Source organism: Sus scrofa, chromosome 2 (assembly GCF_000003025.6).
Source record: "Sus scrofa isolate TJ Tabasco breed Duroc chromosome 2, Sscrofa11.1, whole genome shotgun sequence".
Taxonomy (NCBI): domain Eukaryota; kingdom Metazoa; phylum Chordata; class Mammalia; order Artiodactyla; family Suidae; genus Sus; species Sus scrofa.
In genome coordinates this window covers 108,994,620-109,007,727 of record NC_010444.4, presented here as the reverse complement: position 1 = coordinate 109,007,727, position 13,108 = coordinate 108,994,620, and the positions used below count along the sequence as shown (strand labels likewise).

At 35.2% G+C, this 13,108-nt stretch overlaps 1 protein-coding gene across 1 annotated transcript in view; it reads left to right on the top strand.

Annotated features, from left to right (window-relative positions):
• Positions 1 to 13,108, top strand: part of LOC102165335 — a 77,852-nt gene that overhangs the window by 32,661 nt on the left and 32,083 nt on the right. The window contains exon 4 of the mRNA XM_021084589.1: positions 11,429 to 11,596. Within this exon, the coding sequence (XP_020940248.1) occupies positions 11,429 to 11,596 (168 nt within the window). The remainder of the gene's footprint in view (positions 1 to 11,428; positions 11,597 to 13,108) is intronic.

The window sequence follows — 13,108 nt, the reverse complement described above, 5'->3', positions numbered from 1 at the left end:
TACCCGCTAAGGAATACCAACTTGGTAAATTACCTCCTTCAAAACACAACTGCCTACTAAGGCTAATATCCTCTTCAGAAACTGAAATAACTAACTACAGGGTTCTTTACTAAATTAAATGTGTTCTAGTTCAAAGAATTTGAGTTGGCTTACAAAAATACATATACTGCAAAAAGATAATATTAATATGTTTGATTATAAGAAACAAATTTCTTCTTGTTTGAACACATTTAAAATGAGGAAGTATCTTTAAGTAGATGTGTTCTTTACTGAGATAGTGTTGTTTTTCTTGCTGTTGAAAAGATGTTATTAAATCAGCATCATATCTCTATTAGGGAGGAAGAAACCCTTCCTCTACCCTTCTAGGTTCTTTTGGCTGGCTTAAGATTTACAGTGACATGAGGCAAATTAATTGAAAAAAATCAAATTTAATTTCATAGGTATGGAAACCCCACACACATGAGAAGGGCAGAGACAGAAAGGTAAAAAAAAAAGAAGAAGAAAAGCCATCCTGAGCTACGGAATGGGACAGGGGCATGGGACTTTCAAGGACAGGAAGGTCATTCCTAGGATAAGAAGAACAGATGATTGGTAATTAGATGTTTGCCCCATCAGGTAGATGGGGCTACTTAGATAAAATATGTCTTTGGCAATAACTTTTTCTGGGAAAAAAAAAAATCCTCAATTTAAGTTATTTTAGGTAGTTAAGAAAAGGATCATATTCTCTTAAGTCCAGAGGGCTCCACTGCCTTTACCTGAAAGAAATCCGCAGGCCAACGTGGCACATCTTGGGGAGGTCTGCTCTGAATCCCTACACCTCAGTCCCATAATCAATGGCAAACTGAGAAAAATGAGAGGTAAGTCAGTCATCAGTGAGGAAATTTAACTAAAGGGAAATATGGGTTTAAAAAACAGAGGAGGAACATTAATACATACTGCATTTAGCATATAAACTGAACATTTTTAAATGGGCAACATTAGAGCTTGAGCTTCAATTTTATTTGGAGACCTTACTAAGTACTATAGTCTGGAAGACTACCTCTCAGATAGTTCTGAGGAAATGCTCCAAAGAGGCAGGGAAGGAGCCAATATATATATGAATTTTTCTGGCTGGGAAATACATGTAGTCAAGCATACATCTTGGTAAAAGATTAATGCTCATCACACACACACACACACACACACACACAAACTCAACCTCCCCCTCTCCTCCCCCCCAGATATCTCAAGTTTCTGGATCTGAAGTCATTTTTTTAATTGATATTTTATTGAAATAATTCTATGTTCACATACAGTTCTAAGAAAGAACACAGAAACCCAGTTTCCACCAATGATATTTTTTAATTGACATATAGTTGACATACTATATTAGTTTCAGGTGTACTAGTGATTTGTCATTTGTGTACATTTTGAAATAATCACTATAAGTCTATTCCCTTACGAAGTTATTACAGTGTTTGACCATATTCCTTTATTCCTTATGATGTGTATTCTATTCCTCTAGCTTATTTATGTCATAACTAGAAGTTTGTAATTCTTTTTTTAAATTTTTATTTTTTGCTTTTTTATAGCAGCACTCACACTACATGGAGATTCCCAGGCTACGGGTCAAATTGGAGCTACAGCTGCAGGCCTATCAAGAGCCACAGCAGCATGAGGATCCAAGCCATGTCTGCAATCTACACCATAGCTCATGGCAATGCCAGATCCCTGACCCACTGAGTAAGGCCAGGGACCAATCCCACATCCTCATGAATACTAGTCAGATTCATTTCTGCTGTGCCACAACAGGAACTCCAGGTTTGTATTTCTTAATCTCCTTCATCAATTTGTTAAATTTTTATTCTCACATGTACTACTGTATAGGGCTGTTTTATTATCAGTCCTCTGTTCATAGCCTCTTGAAATACCACCTGAAGAATACATTTCTTCTATCAGACTTCCAATAAAACATTCCTCCTGCTACACATTTTGCTATAATGTTCATTTCCTTTCACTCCTATTTCCCCTTCTCCTAATAAATTTCTGTATTGATATATTCTAGAATTTGATTCAGATTTTTAAAAATCAGTACTTAACATAGTTCATTAATATTTCTTCATCACTGCTTTTTTGCACCAATCAGTTCCAACCAGGCTTATTTTTTCTTCCTACTATAGTAATCCTCTAATTTTTTAAAAATAATTCTTTGGTATAAAATGAGTTATTCTATGCCTAAAAATCTACTCACTTCCTCTTAATTCTGAATGATAGTTTGATATAGAATTCTAAGTTCAAAGTATTGAAGAAACTGATTTTCTATCTCCCAGTAATGTAGTGGTGCTGATGAGAAGTCTGAATCTAATGTCATCCTCACAACTTTTGTCATTAATCAAACTTTTGTCTCTGTTAGTTCTTAGGGTTTTTTTCTTTATTCTAGGTATTCTAAATTTTTCTAGCATGTATCTCAATGAGTATATTTTAAATATACTTTCATATTTTACATCCCATAAGCTATGACATACTGATGATTCATATCTTCCTACAAGGCTCATAAATTCTCAGGTACAATTTCTCCGAATACTGATTTCCTTTCTCTTTTCTATTGCCTCTTGCTGGTACCCCTTTTAGAGTGACATTTAAATTGTTGGATCTGGAATTCCCATCATGGCTCAGTGGTTAACGAATCCGACTAGGAACCATGAGGTTGCAGGTTCAATCCCTGGCCTCACTCGGGGGGGTAAGAATCCAGCATTGCCGTGAGCTGTGGTGTAGGTCGCAGATGTGGCTTGGAAACCAAGTTGCTGTGGCTGTGGTGTAAGCTGGTGGCTAAAGCTCTGATTAGACCCCTAGCCTGGGAACCTCCATATTCTGCTGGTGCGGCCATAGAAAAGACAAAAGACAAATAAATAAATAAATAAATTGTTGGATCTATCTTCCACATGTCTTAAATTTGCTTTTCTACTTTGCATCTCTTCATCAATTTGTGCCTCATTCTGAAAGAATTCCTTAGCTCTGCCTTCCAGCTCGACAATTAACCATGAATCCAAATCCTTTCTTCCCTTTAGTCTTTTTAAAAATGTTTTTATTTCAACAACTCTATTTTTAATTTTAAAGGCTCTCTAGATGGCTCTATTTTATTTAACTATTTTTGGTTTTTGTACCTCTGAGAACATTAACTATATTATATAAAGTTTTAACCTAATTGCTCTATTAACTGTTTCCTTGGTTCATATATCACATTTGCTGAGTTTCTTATTTTTCTTTCATAGTGTTGACTTTTCCCAAATGTGCTATGATTTTCAACTGGGTGCTTATTCTTTGCTTCAAATTTTCTGTTCATTTGATGTCTCCAACTGAGCACCTGGGTAGGTAGTGAAGGATCCACTGTGGTTTTTGCTGTATTCAGTGTAAGAATGCTTCAGGTTACAATAAATGACTTACCTCTGCATAGGATATTCTATATCCCGCCTGGGTGTCCTCTGTCTTCAGTCTTCACTTTTTGACACATTCATTTTTTTTCTTGGCCCAAGGCTAATATACTCTGCTCCTACTTGACTCATGGTGGAGTTTCTAAGTGAGGGATGTGCAGACATCAAACTACCTGCTGTTTCTTTCTGCCAGTGTGCTCCAATTGATTGCCCTGTTTTTTTCACCTGGGGCCTCTGTAGCTCTGGGTTCTCACTCATGGTCATGCTCCCAGCATTCTATATCAAAATTTCCTCTTAGATAAATCAGATAGACAAGTATTATAAGATATCACTTATATGTGGAATCTAAAAAAAGCCAAACTTGGGAGTTCCCATTGTGGCTCAGCAGGTGAACCTGACTAGCATCCATGAGGATGCAGGTTTGATTCCCAGGCCTTGATCAGTGGGTTAAGGATTTGGCATTGCCATGAGCTGTGGCATAAGTTGCAGATACGGCTTGGATCCCACATTGCTGTGGCTGGTCATAGGCTGGGAGCTGCATCTCCAACTCAACCCCTAGTCTGGGAACTTTGATATCCTGCCGGCGCAGCCCTAAAAAGCAAAGCAAAACAACAATGACAAAAACAAAAACACAAAAGCCAAATTTGTAAAAACAGAGAGTAAAATCCCCAACTAGGGATGGGAATCAGGGATAGGACAGATGTTGTTTAAATGTAAAAACTTGCAGAAAGTAGTAAATAAATCTTAGAGGTAAAATGCACAGTTTAGTGAATAGAGACAACAGTATTGAATTATAATCTTCAAATTTGCTAGGAGACTAGAACCTAATTATTCCTACCACTAAAAAGACAGGTAATTATGTAATGATTAGAGGTACAAACTGTTACTTCAATGACAATCATACTACAATGTATAAATGTATCAATTAAAATATGTACACCTGAAATTTATACAATGTTATATGTCAAATATATTTCAACAGGAAAAAAAGCAACTTTCTCACATATATGCTCTGCTGTGATTTCATCCCGTGGTTTACAGGTTGATTCTAGATTAGATTTCCTAGTTATTAGTGTACTGAGAATTCTCTTCTTGCTTTCAAACGCATCTATGGATCTTAAAACATATACTATACACTACATATACACACATCCTCCATTCCTTCCTGATTTTTTCTCTGGACTTTGAAATACCTCAATTCTTTATTATGCAGAAAAATTCAGCCATAACCCTTGCTTATACATATGTGTAATCAAACTTATCTAAGTATTCACACAATAAAAGAACTTGCAGGAATTAGGACCTATCCACAAACGTATTTTCTAGCATTCCTGTCAAAATGGGCTACTGGAATTGTGCTTACTCCACTCTCTTGAATCCACGGCTGCAATTAAAGTCCATTTGCCTCTCTACCTTCCTTTTCCACTCTTCTCCACCTTACTCTTGGCCTGGGAGTCTCATTTCTATGGACTTTAACAAGGGACTTATTTGGCCGCTTGCTTCCTATGTGTTTGGCCAATAGGGAATATCAACAGAAGCCTGGATGGAGTGAAGAGAGTGAGTTTCCAGCATTATTACCCAGATCATTATTTCCCGTAGTGTACCAAAGGCTAATTGTGTCCCTAAAGCCATACTCCTATAAACATGTCCTCTCCACACTAACTTCTATGGCTCTGGGATCTGGTAACTGTTACCTACTTCCCCTGTTACTGCTTCAATCTTAGACTGGTCTTACTCCCAGACTGTTGCACCTGACTTCCTTAAGTTGTGTAAAGTTTGTAAGCAGTGTTTTGATTACGATATCCTCAAGTTACTCATTTGAGTATATCATCTATCTTATGCCACAGCCTTATGACACACCCATGTTCTGTTTTCATATTGCAGCAAAAATCAAATATCTCTACACTACATATTGATAAGACAAAGGTATCTATTGCCTACAGAGATAAGGTAGGATACTCTCTTGACAAATGTTTGGAATTGTCTCAGAGAGAGAAAGACAAAGTTTGATTTCACTGAGGATAAGAAATTTGATTTAAGGCAGGTCTTTTAATGTGAAATCTTGATTATGACTGGGTAAGGATCATGATTAAAAAGATTAGGACTTGGAGAAATGGCAAGGTGAGGATTTTGAGGGTTTCAAAAAGACTAAAGAAATCAATTATCTGTTGGTTCAGTCTGTTGAAGAGTTGGTAGTTTGGGGAGAAGTTCTTTTAATGAAAAATAAAGGTATTTGCTTGATCAAGAGTCTTCTGGAGAGTAAAATGTGTTAATAAAACAGAGGAATAAGATCATGTTAATTTTGACAATAAGATATGTGGGGACAGTGGTTTTGCTTTTGTCCAGGCAGTTATAGAGGCTAGAGGTTTTGTGCTCAGTATATTTGAATCTCCTCTTGTCTTAAGATGAATAAATAGCCAAAATGTCACGAATGTGGATTCTCCCAAATTGGATTTCTTAGAAAGCATTATTCTTGAGCTGCCATCCATATTTTTCTTGGCCTGCCATCCATATTTTTCTTGGTCTTTTAACTTACAATCTTTGAAAATTTCATTTCTTTTCACCAAATAGTACAAATCTTATATTATGCATGTAAATCAGATATAATTGCCATTGACCCTCCTCTTCCAGGTTCCCCCCACCCCATATATACTCATACAAAAGCAATATGGTCAGCCCTCTGTATCCTGAAAGGAATGTTTCCAGGACTCCATCCCTATGGATACCAAAGTGCTTGGATGCTCAAGTCCCCTATATAAAAGGGCATAGTACTAGGAAGAAAGAAAGAATTTTATGAAGGCATTAAAGGAGAGACAGAGGGAAGGGCTTCTGTCATGTGGTCGTCAGCAAATAATTTGAAACCTCCTCTAGATACTACTCTACTTTGAAGACCCCTGTGCTGCCCTGTAGTGACTCAGTGAGAACCCATTATGATGCTACTTCTCTCATATAATACTCATATTCACTGAGTTCTGTTTTCTCCTTTCAGGGTTTTCCCTTGGACCCTTGAAATCCCTCTTTTTCACAGCAGAAAATTCAATTACAGTTCATCCCTCTAAAGCAGTATAACCAAAATTATCAAGGTGTTCAACAATCAACTAACACTATAGTAATAACAATCTAATCATTTTCAAAGCAAAAAGCAAGAAACTGATGGAAGAATAATTTGGTTATAAATAAGAAAAACAGGAAAACTTTACATGTAGTAATAAAAAATTGTTACATATAGCAATAGCTTCCACTAATAGCTGGAACAATTTATGCTTACTAAAAAATTACAATGAATGGAAACTTTGTTTAGTTTGATTAACTACAAGTGATTTTTTGAGCCATAGAGAAATGAACCATTTTCTCTGGTTTTCAGTTCCTTCTAAAATAGAAGGTCAAGTTTCTTCTAGGTCACTGTGTTTTTTAGCTTTCTAGATCCTTCCATGTCTATTTCATCCTGTTTTATGGACATACCTTCCACTACCAGTGCTCTTTCACATTCATGTCTGCTCGGCATTTCTTGAGAAAAAGGAGCAATTCTAGGTACGTTGGAATCAGGTCACAGTGGTTCATGAGGGCAACTGTGTACATTTATTTTTTCTAACATTGCAATTTAGTAACATCAGGTTGGTAACTTGAAACTGGCCATGATGGACGTATTTATACAATGGAAACTGGCCAACACTACAAATCAGGGCTTTTTTTTTTTTTTTTTAACTTTTGGAGAGTCACTTTTTAAACATTTACCAGTATCCACTTGAAATAACACAGGAATCACTATACAACTTGTACAAATTCAAATTCAAGCCAAATAATAATCATTTTAATTAAAACAATGATTGTTTCCTTTGGGGTGAATTCTGTTTTGAATGAAAACTTATACTAACAATTTATTTCAGATTAGACAGGAGGGAACTGAACTGTCACTTTAGTTTTCAGTTTATCCAAGCCACAGACACTCAGAAGGGATGTTGTATTTCCTTGGAAACTTTTCAGTAGAGACCACAATTCACTAAGAGCTGCTGGAGCTAGCATTTTTTAATGTGTGGTTTAAATTTTATCTCATTTATAAAGTCAGGATATGCTACTAATCCATGAACTTAAAATCTGACAGCTTTATCGAGCATTATTACAGCTGGTGTTTCTCAGTCTGTTAACCTCACTCATCTTTGACTTCCTACATAATAACTGGAAAAGACATTAGGAAAGACATATTTATGTATGTGGACACAGTTGATCAATCCATCTAGACTATGGGGAATGCTGACTAAGGCACACCAGGTAAATAACTTGAAGGCTGTAAACTGAAGTCAGAAGGGTCCACAAAATGAAGCTCTGATTTTTATAATCTCCAATGGCTCCCATATTACAAACAGATGTGGCAAAAATTTGGGTCTAAATTGTGTGAGGATACTTGGTAGCACTTTCCTTATTTTATTCAGTTATAAGAATTATTATGGAAATGTACTTCCATAATAAAAGAACTCCAATTTCTAATAATAAGCACTAACAATTACATTGTGCTCACTATGCCAAGCTTTACAGTATAAATGAATTAAGCATTATAGTTTCATCCTGGCTTTACCAAATTAGGAATCTGAGTCATGGAGAAGAAAATTGACTTTCTCAATGTCACTCAGTTATAATTAGAGATGGGACTGAATTTCAAACCAAGAGTGCATGTTCCTGAAAACTACAACTCACTGCCTTTGGTTGGATCATTCATATCCGACATGGTGTCTCTATGGAAATGTCCATACAGGGTCCTACTTCATCAGTTACCACATTTTTTTAATCTTCAAGTAATACAGCAGAATGAAAGAGATATGAAAATGTCTGAAGACACCTAGAACTGAGCTGAGTATTTTATCTTTTTTTTTTTTTTGTCTTTTCTAGGGCCGCACCCGTGGCACATGGAGGTTCCCAGGCTAGGGGTCTAATCACAGCTATAGCCACCAGCCCACGCCAGAGCCACAGCAACGCAGTCTCCGAGCTGCATCTGCAACCTACACCACAGCTCAAGGCAATGCCAGATCATTAACCCACTGAGCAAGGCCAGAGATCGAACCCACAACCTCATGGTTCCTAGTTGGATTCGTTAACCACTGAGCCATGACCGGAACTCCTATTTTATCTTTTTGACTCTTAGGTTCAAAAAAAATTTTTAAGAGCAAAGAAGTACACATGCAATTTCTATCATACTAAGCATATTTAACAGGTCATTCTGTTTTAAAATTTCATTTATTGAAAGGCTCATCTAGTAAGCCAAATTTTGGTGACAGAAACATTTGGATTTGTTTTCCCTTTGGCTCAAAGTTCCAAAATGGCAATTGTTGAGAAATCTAGCAGCTCAAAGCTGCAGCAGGTGTGTGGCTTGCTGCTTCATTGGGTTTTAACACAAATTTTATGTCTCAGTTTATGTAAGAATATGTTGATTAGCTCTGTCTTGGTAAAGGAATGAACAGAGAACTGCTCATCCACATAATCAAATCTGTTTATAAACAAGTGGCTGTTTTAATACTCTCATGCAGGCTGATAAAAACAAAGATGATTATAATTTAAAGGCCCACCCTCAGACTTTTATATGATAGGGGATGATTACTTATCCAACACAGACAGCTACTCCTCTGGGAAAAAAAAAAAAAAAAGAAAAAAGAAAGAAACCAAAAATACCTAGAGATAATTCCTTGGGCTCAGGAGTCTACATATGTTATATTCACAATTATTAAAATGTAAGTGAATATTTAAGGCCAAGAACATAGGAGTTAAATCAAATAATGGAAGATGTTTTAAAACTTTAAAATCCTTTAGGGCTTCTATAACTTTAGCAAGAATGTAGGAAAAATCCTTGATTTAGGCTTAAAGCTCAGAAAAATAGGTTGATGAATAATTAGAAATTTTTGGTTAACTTTTCCTACCATTTAAAGTCAAATATAATACCCAGATTTATACAAAAAATTGAGTGCAAACCTACCTAAGGGATATTAAAGTATGATATGTGGAAGAAAGTTTTCTATATCCTAAGTTAATACAGTCTATTCTACAGTTTTCATGATTTTTAGTTCAATAAACAAGAAGTCCCATAACATTCTCATACATTTACATTCCAACTTCATCATTACATAATATTCCCCATATCATCCCCTTTTTTTTAAATTCTTACCTAATGAATTTTATTACATTTATAGGTGTACAACGATCATCGCAACCAAATTTTACAGCATTTCCATCCCAAACCCTCAGTGCATCCCCCAACCTGTCTCATTTGGAAACCATATGTTTTCCAAAGTCTGTGAGTCAGTATCTGTTCTGCAAAGAAATTTATCCCCTTTATTTTTATATACCAAAATTGTATTTATTCAGGCAACATAGTCTATATTTTCAGTATTCTCTTCTCTACTGCAGGGAAGTAAGGACAAGGAACTTGTCCATATCACATTTATCCATTATCCCATCATCCCACTCCTCAAGGTACAGTCTAATGATGGTCTTCCTTAAACCTTCCATTCCCTACAGCCACAATCTCCTTAGTCTGAAATCTTATTTTCATTATGAGTCCCATATCTTACTTATCTTCCTATCCCCATTATGCCTAAAAGTGTACCTTGCTCACAAGAGAGAAAAAATTATTTTAAATAAATTCAACTCAATAAATGAGTAATAAATGGATAAATGCACCTAAAACCATTTGAACCATTGGAGATTAATATCAAGTGACTAATGAAATTTTATTTTGTATATAAAATAAAAACTACAAGAATAAGCATTAAAGATATTTGAGGTTTGTTCTTGACTGTCAGCAAGAGACTACTATTGCATGCTTTGTCAGTATACCTCCCCTGACCATTTCTACACGAGTTTTCTATCTATTTGAGCTACACACTTACTGCTGCCTTTATCTGTGTATCAGGATAACTAACATTTACACTCTTCAGTCCAGTACTAGGAGAACAGAGGTAGAAATGTAGGGTCAAGAGCAAAAACCATTAGGAATCAATCTCCAGTGAAAATCAGTGAGAAAAAAAGACCATTTCTCCCCAGGGTATTTATATCACTGACTTTCAGCAGAAATCCAGCTGGTTACTGCTGAACATGGGGTGGGGACAGTAAGGAAAAGATTTTATGTATAATTTTTAAGAGAAACACATGGGAACAACCATAGTTTGTGAAAAGAAATTAAAAGAGAGGTGTGTTGTTGTTTTTGTTGTTGTGTAAGAATCATTCTGTGGTCTTCAAACCCTACCCTCTTTATGATAATTGAGAAATGCAAATAAAGGGCCTATGGTTTTCCTGAAAGTATATTTTGGTCATGAAATGGTGCTTCTTAATTCTGTACCCTTGAAAGACTGAAAGACTTGGAGCACAACTTTATTTGGGTTTCAATTACCTAAACAGGGCCACAAAGACATACTTAGAAACTAAAACATAAGTGCACTCTCTCATTTCCTTAACTGGCACAGCCTTCCATATCATTCAAGAGACTCCCAAGTCTTTTTCATTCATAAACTGCTATGAATGAAACTGTCCAATGAAACTTTACTTGATCCCTATATGCTTTATTCTACATGGAAGAGCACAGAGTTTTCCAGGAATGTATGTTTTTGCAGTACCTTCTTTGAAGTACAAAGAGAATAGTGATTTTCTCCCCTGTGCTTGGAATTTTTAACGGGACTCTAAAGCTACTTCCCAGTCTTATGACCCCCACATACCAATACATAAGTCTCAAATTCAATTATTTTTTCTATACTTCTCCTCCAAAGAAGGATTCATAATGCTATCTTTAGTTTATTGACTCCCACAGCTTAGTCCCTCAAGCAACACCTATTTTATTTATGATTATTTTGGGACTATGTAAGTTCTTCCTGAGAGAACTAACAAATGTAGCTATTTGTTTTCAAGGATGACATTCTGCCTTTAGTATTGACTTAGCCCCCTGCACACATTCAGGTTCCTTCTCACCTTGGCCATCAATATGTGTACATCTTTCTTCCCAGGCCATAATTCATGTTATCACCTTTTCTCCCCCTCAGTCACCTCAGAGGATGGCTGTTCTGTGGATCTCGGCTTTCGAGTTAGTATTAAAGAAAAAGGATTCTACACAGAGAATTTCCATTCATCAGCATGGGTTTTTCAAGGGGACGATGGGAATCCTGAGGACAGTCCAAGATGTCTTAGTAAAAAACCCCGACCAGTAGCTGGTAAGGATCCTACAATTACGGTAAAATGAGTGTGTCTTGGAGAACTGGTAACAAGGCCAGTCTCTGAGGTTAGCAAACTTGTACAGTAGGTGGAGCATTTGAAGAGAAGTATGCGTGTGTGTGTGTGTGTATTTATATACAGTACTTTTAATATTTGAAAGAATCCGAAGCTATTTAAATAAAAACTATCTTAACTGCTCATTCAAAAATAGCAGTTAATTCTAAAGTTGGAGTAAAGATTAATATAACAAGTCTTTTTCATTCTACAAGTAAAAAAATACTATTTCTAAAAATGTACTGGAGAGTATAAACAAGTAACAAATTATCATTTATTCTTCCAATACTGAAATATGATCAATTTTGTTTCTGAATTGTCTATTTTATATATTGGTCTAGTCCTGTTTTTATGTGCATATGAAATATGCCTTTCATATATTTGTGTATATAATTTGATATATAAGACTATATGGTCTGCTTTACATTTAGTAATATAATTACTTAATAATTATACTCTCATTTAATAACAAATATTTTCATGTGTTTTTAGAGATGTAATTAATATTCTAATAGTTTCGTGATTTTTTTTAAGAGATTAAAATTTGGTTTACTAAAACCATATATAGTTCCCTAATGCAATAACTGCATAATAATTTTTTTTAATTTATACTTGAATTACAACTTTCACCATGTAAAATTATGACTGCAGTCCAACCTTTGCTAAAAAATTTAAGGTGTAGAGGTTTTATAAATTTGGTTGATTATAAATAAATAACTTTGATTAAGAGTAAAAAATTTAACTTAAGCAAGCAAAGATTCAGGTTAAAAGTGATGTTTTAAATTAATCATACAATCATGCACTCAACAAACACCATGCCTACTGTGGTCCAGGCATTGGAGGAAGTTGCTAAAGATACACAGGGAGAAGTGACAGGTATAAGTATGATAGATTCTACAAAAAGGTACTTAACATTTTCAGTACAGAAATCAAAATGTGCTTAGTCTTTTCTTAATCGCATTTATGCAGACAACATTAATTGTTGTTATATAAGCTCATCATTTGTTTTATCTGTAAAGTAAAACAGAGCTTTCCTTAATTTTTTCTTATAAATATGAAATTCAGCATTGGAGGATTTTAATGATGAAAAGCTGTAAATCAAAATGAGTTCCTATGCACATGCATAAGACAATAAAATGCTTGTATGTTGCATATTTAGAATATCTATACTCATTTCATAATATGAATTAATTGAGGTTAATAATTTACTGAGGAGAAAGCATGAGACTCTAAGTCTAAAACATAAGGAATTCAGAGTGGAATTTTTGAAAATTAAAATAGATCCTGAGAAGCCACATGTAAATAAATGAAGTTAGAATACTTTACACAAAAATAAACTCAAAATGGCTTAACGACTTAAATAAGACATGATGTGATAAAACTTCTAGAAGAGACCATAGGCAAAACATTTCCTAACCTAAATTGTAGCAATGTTTTCTTAGATGAGACTCCAAAAG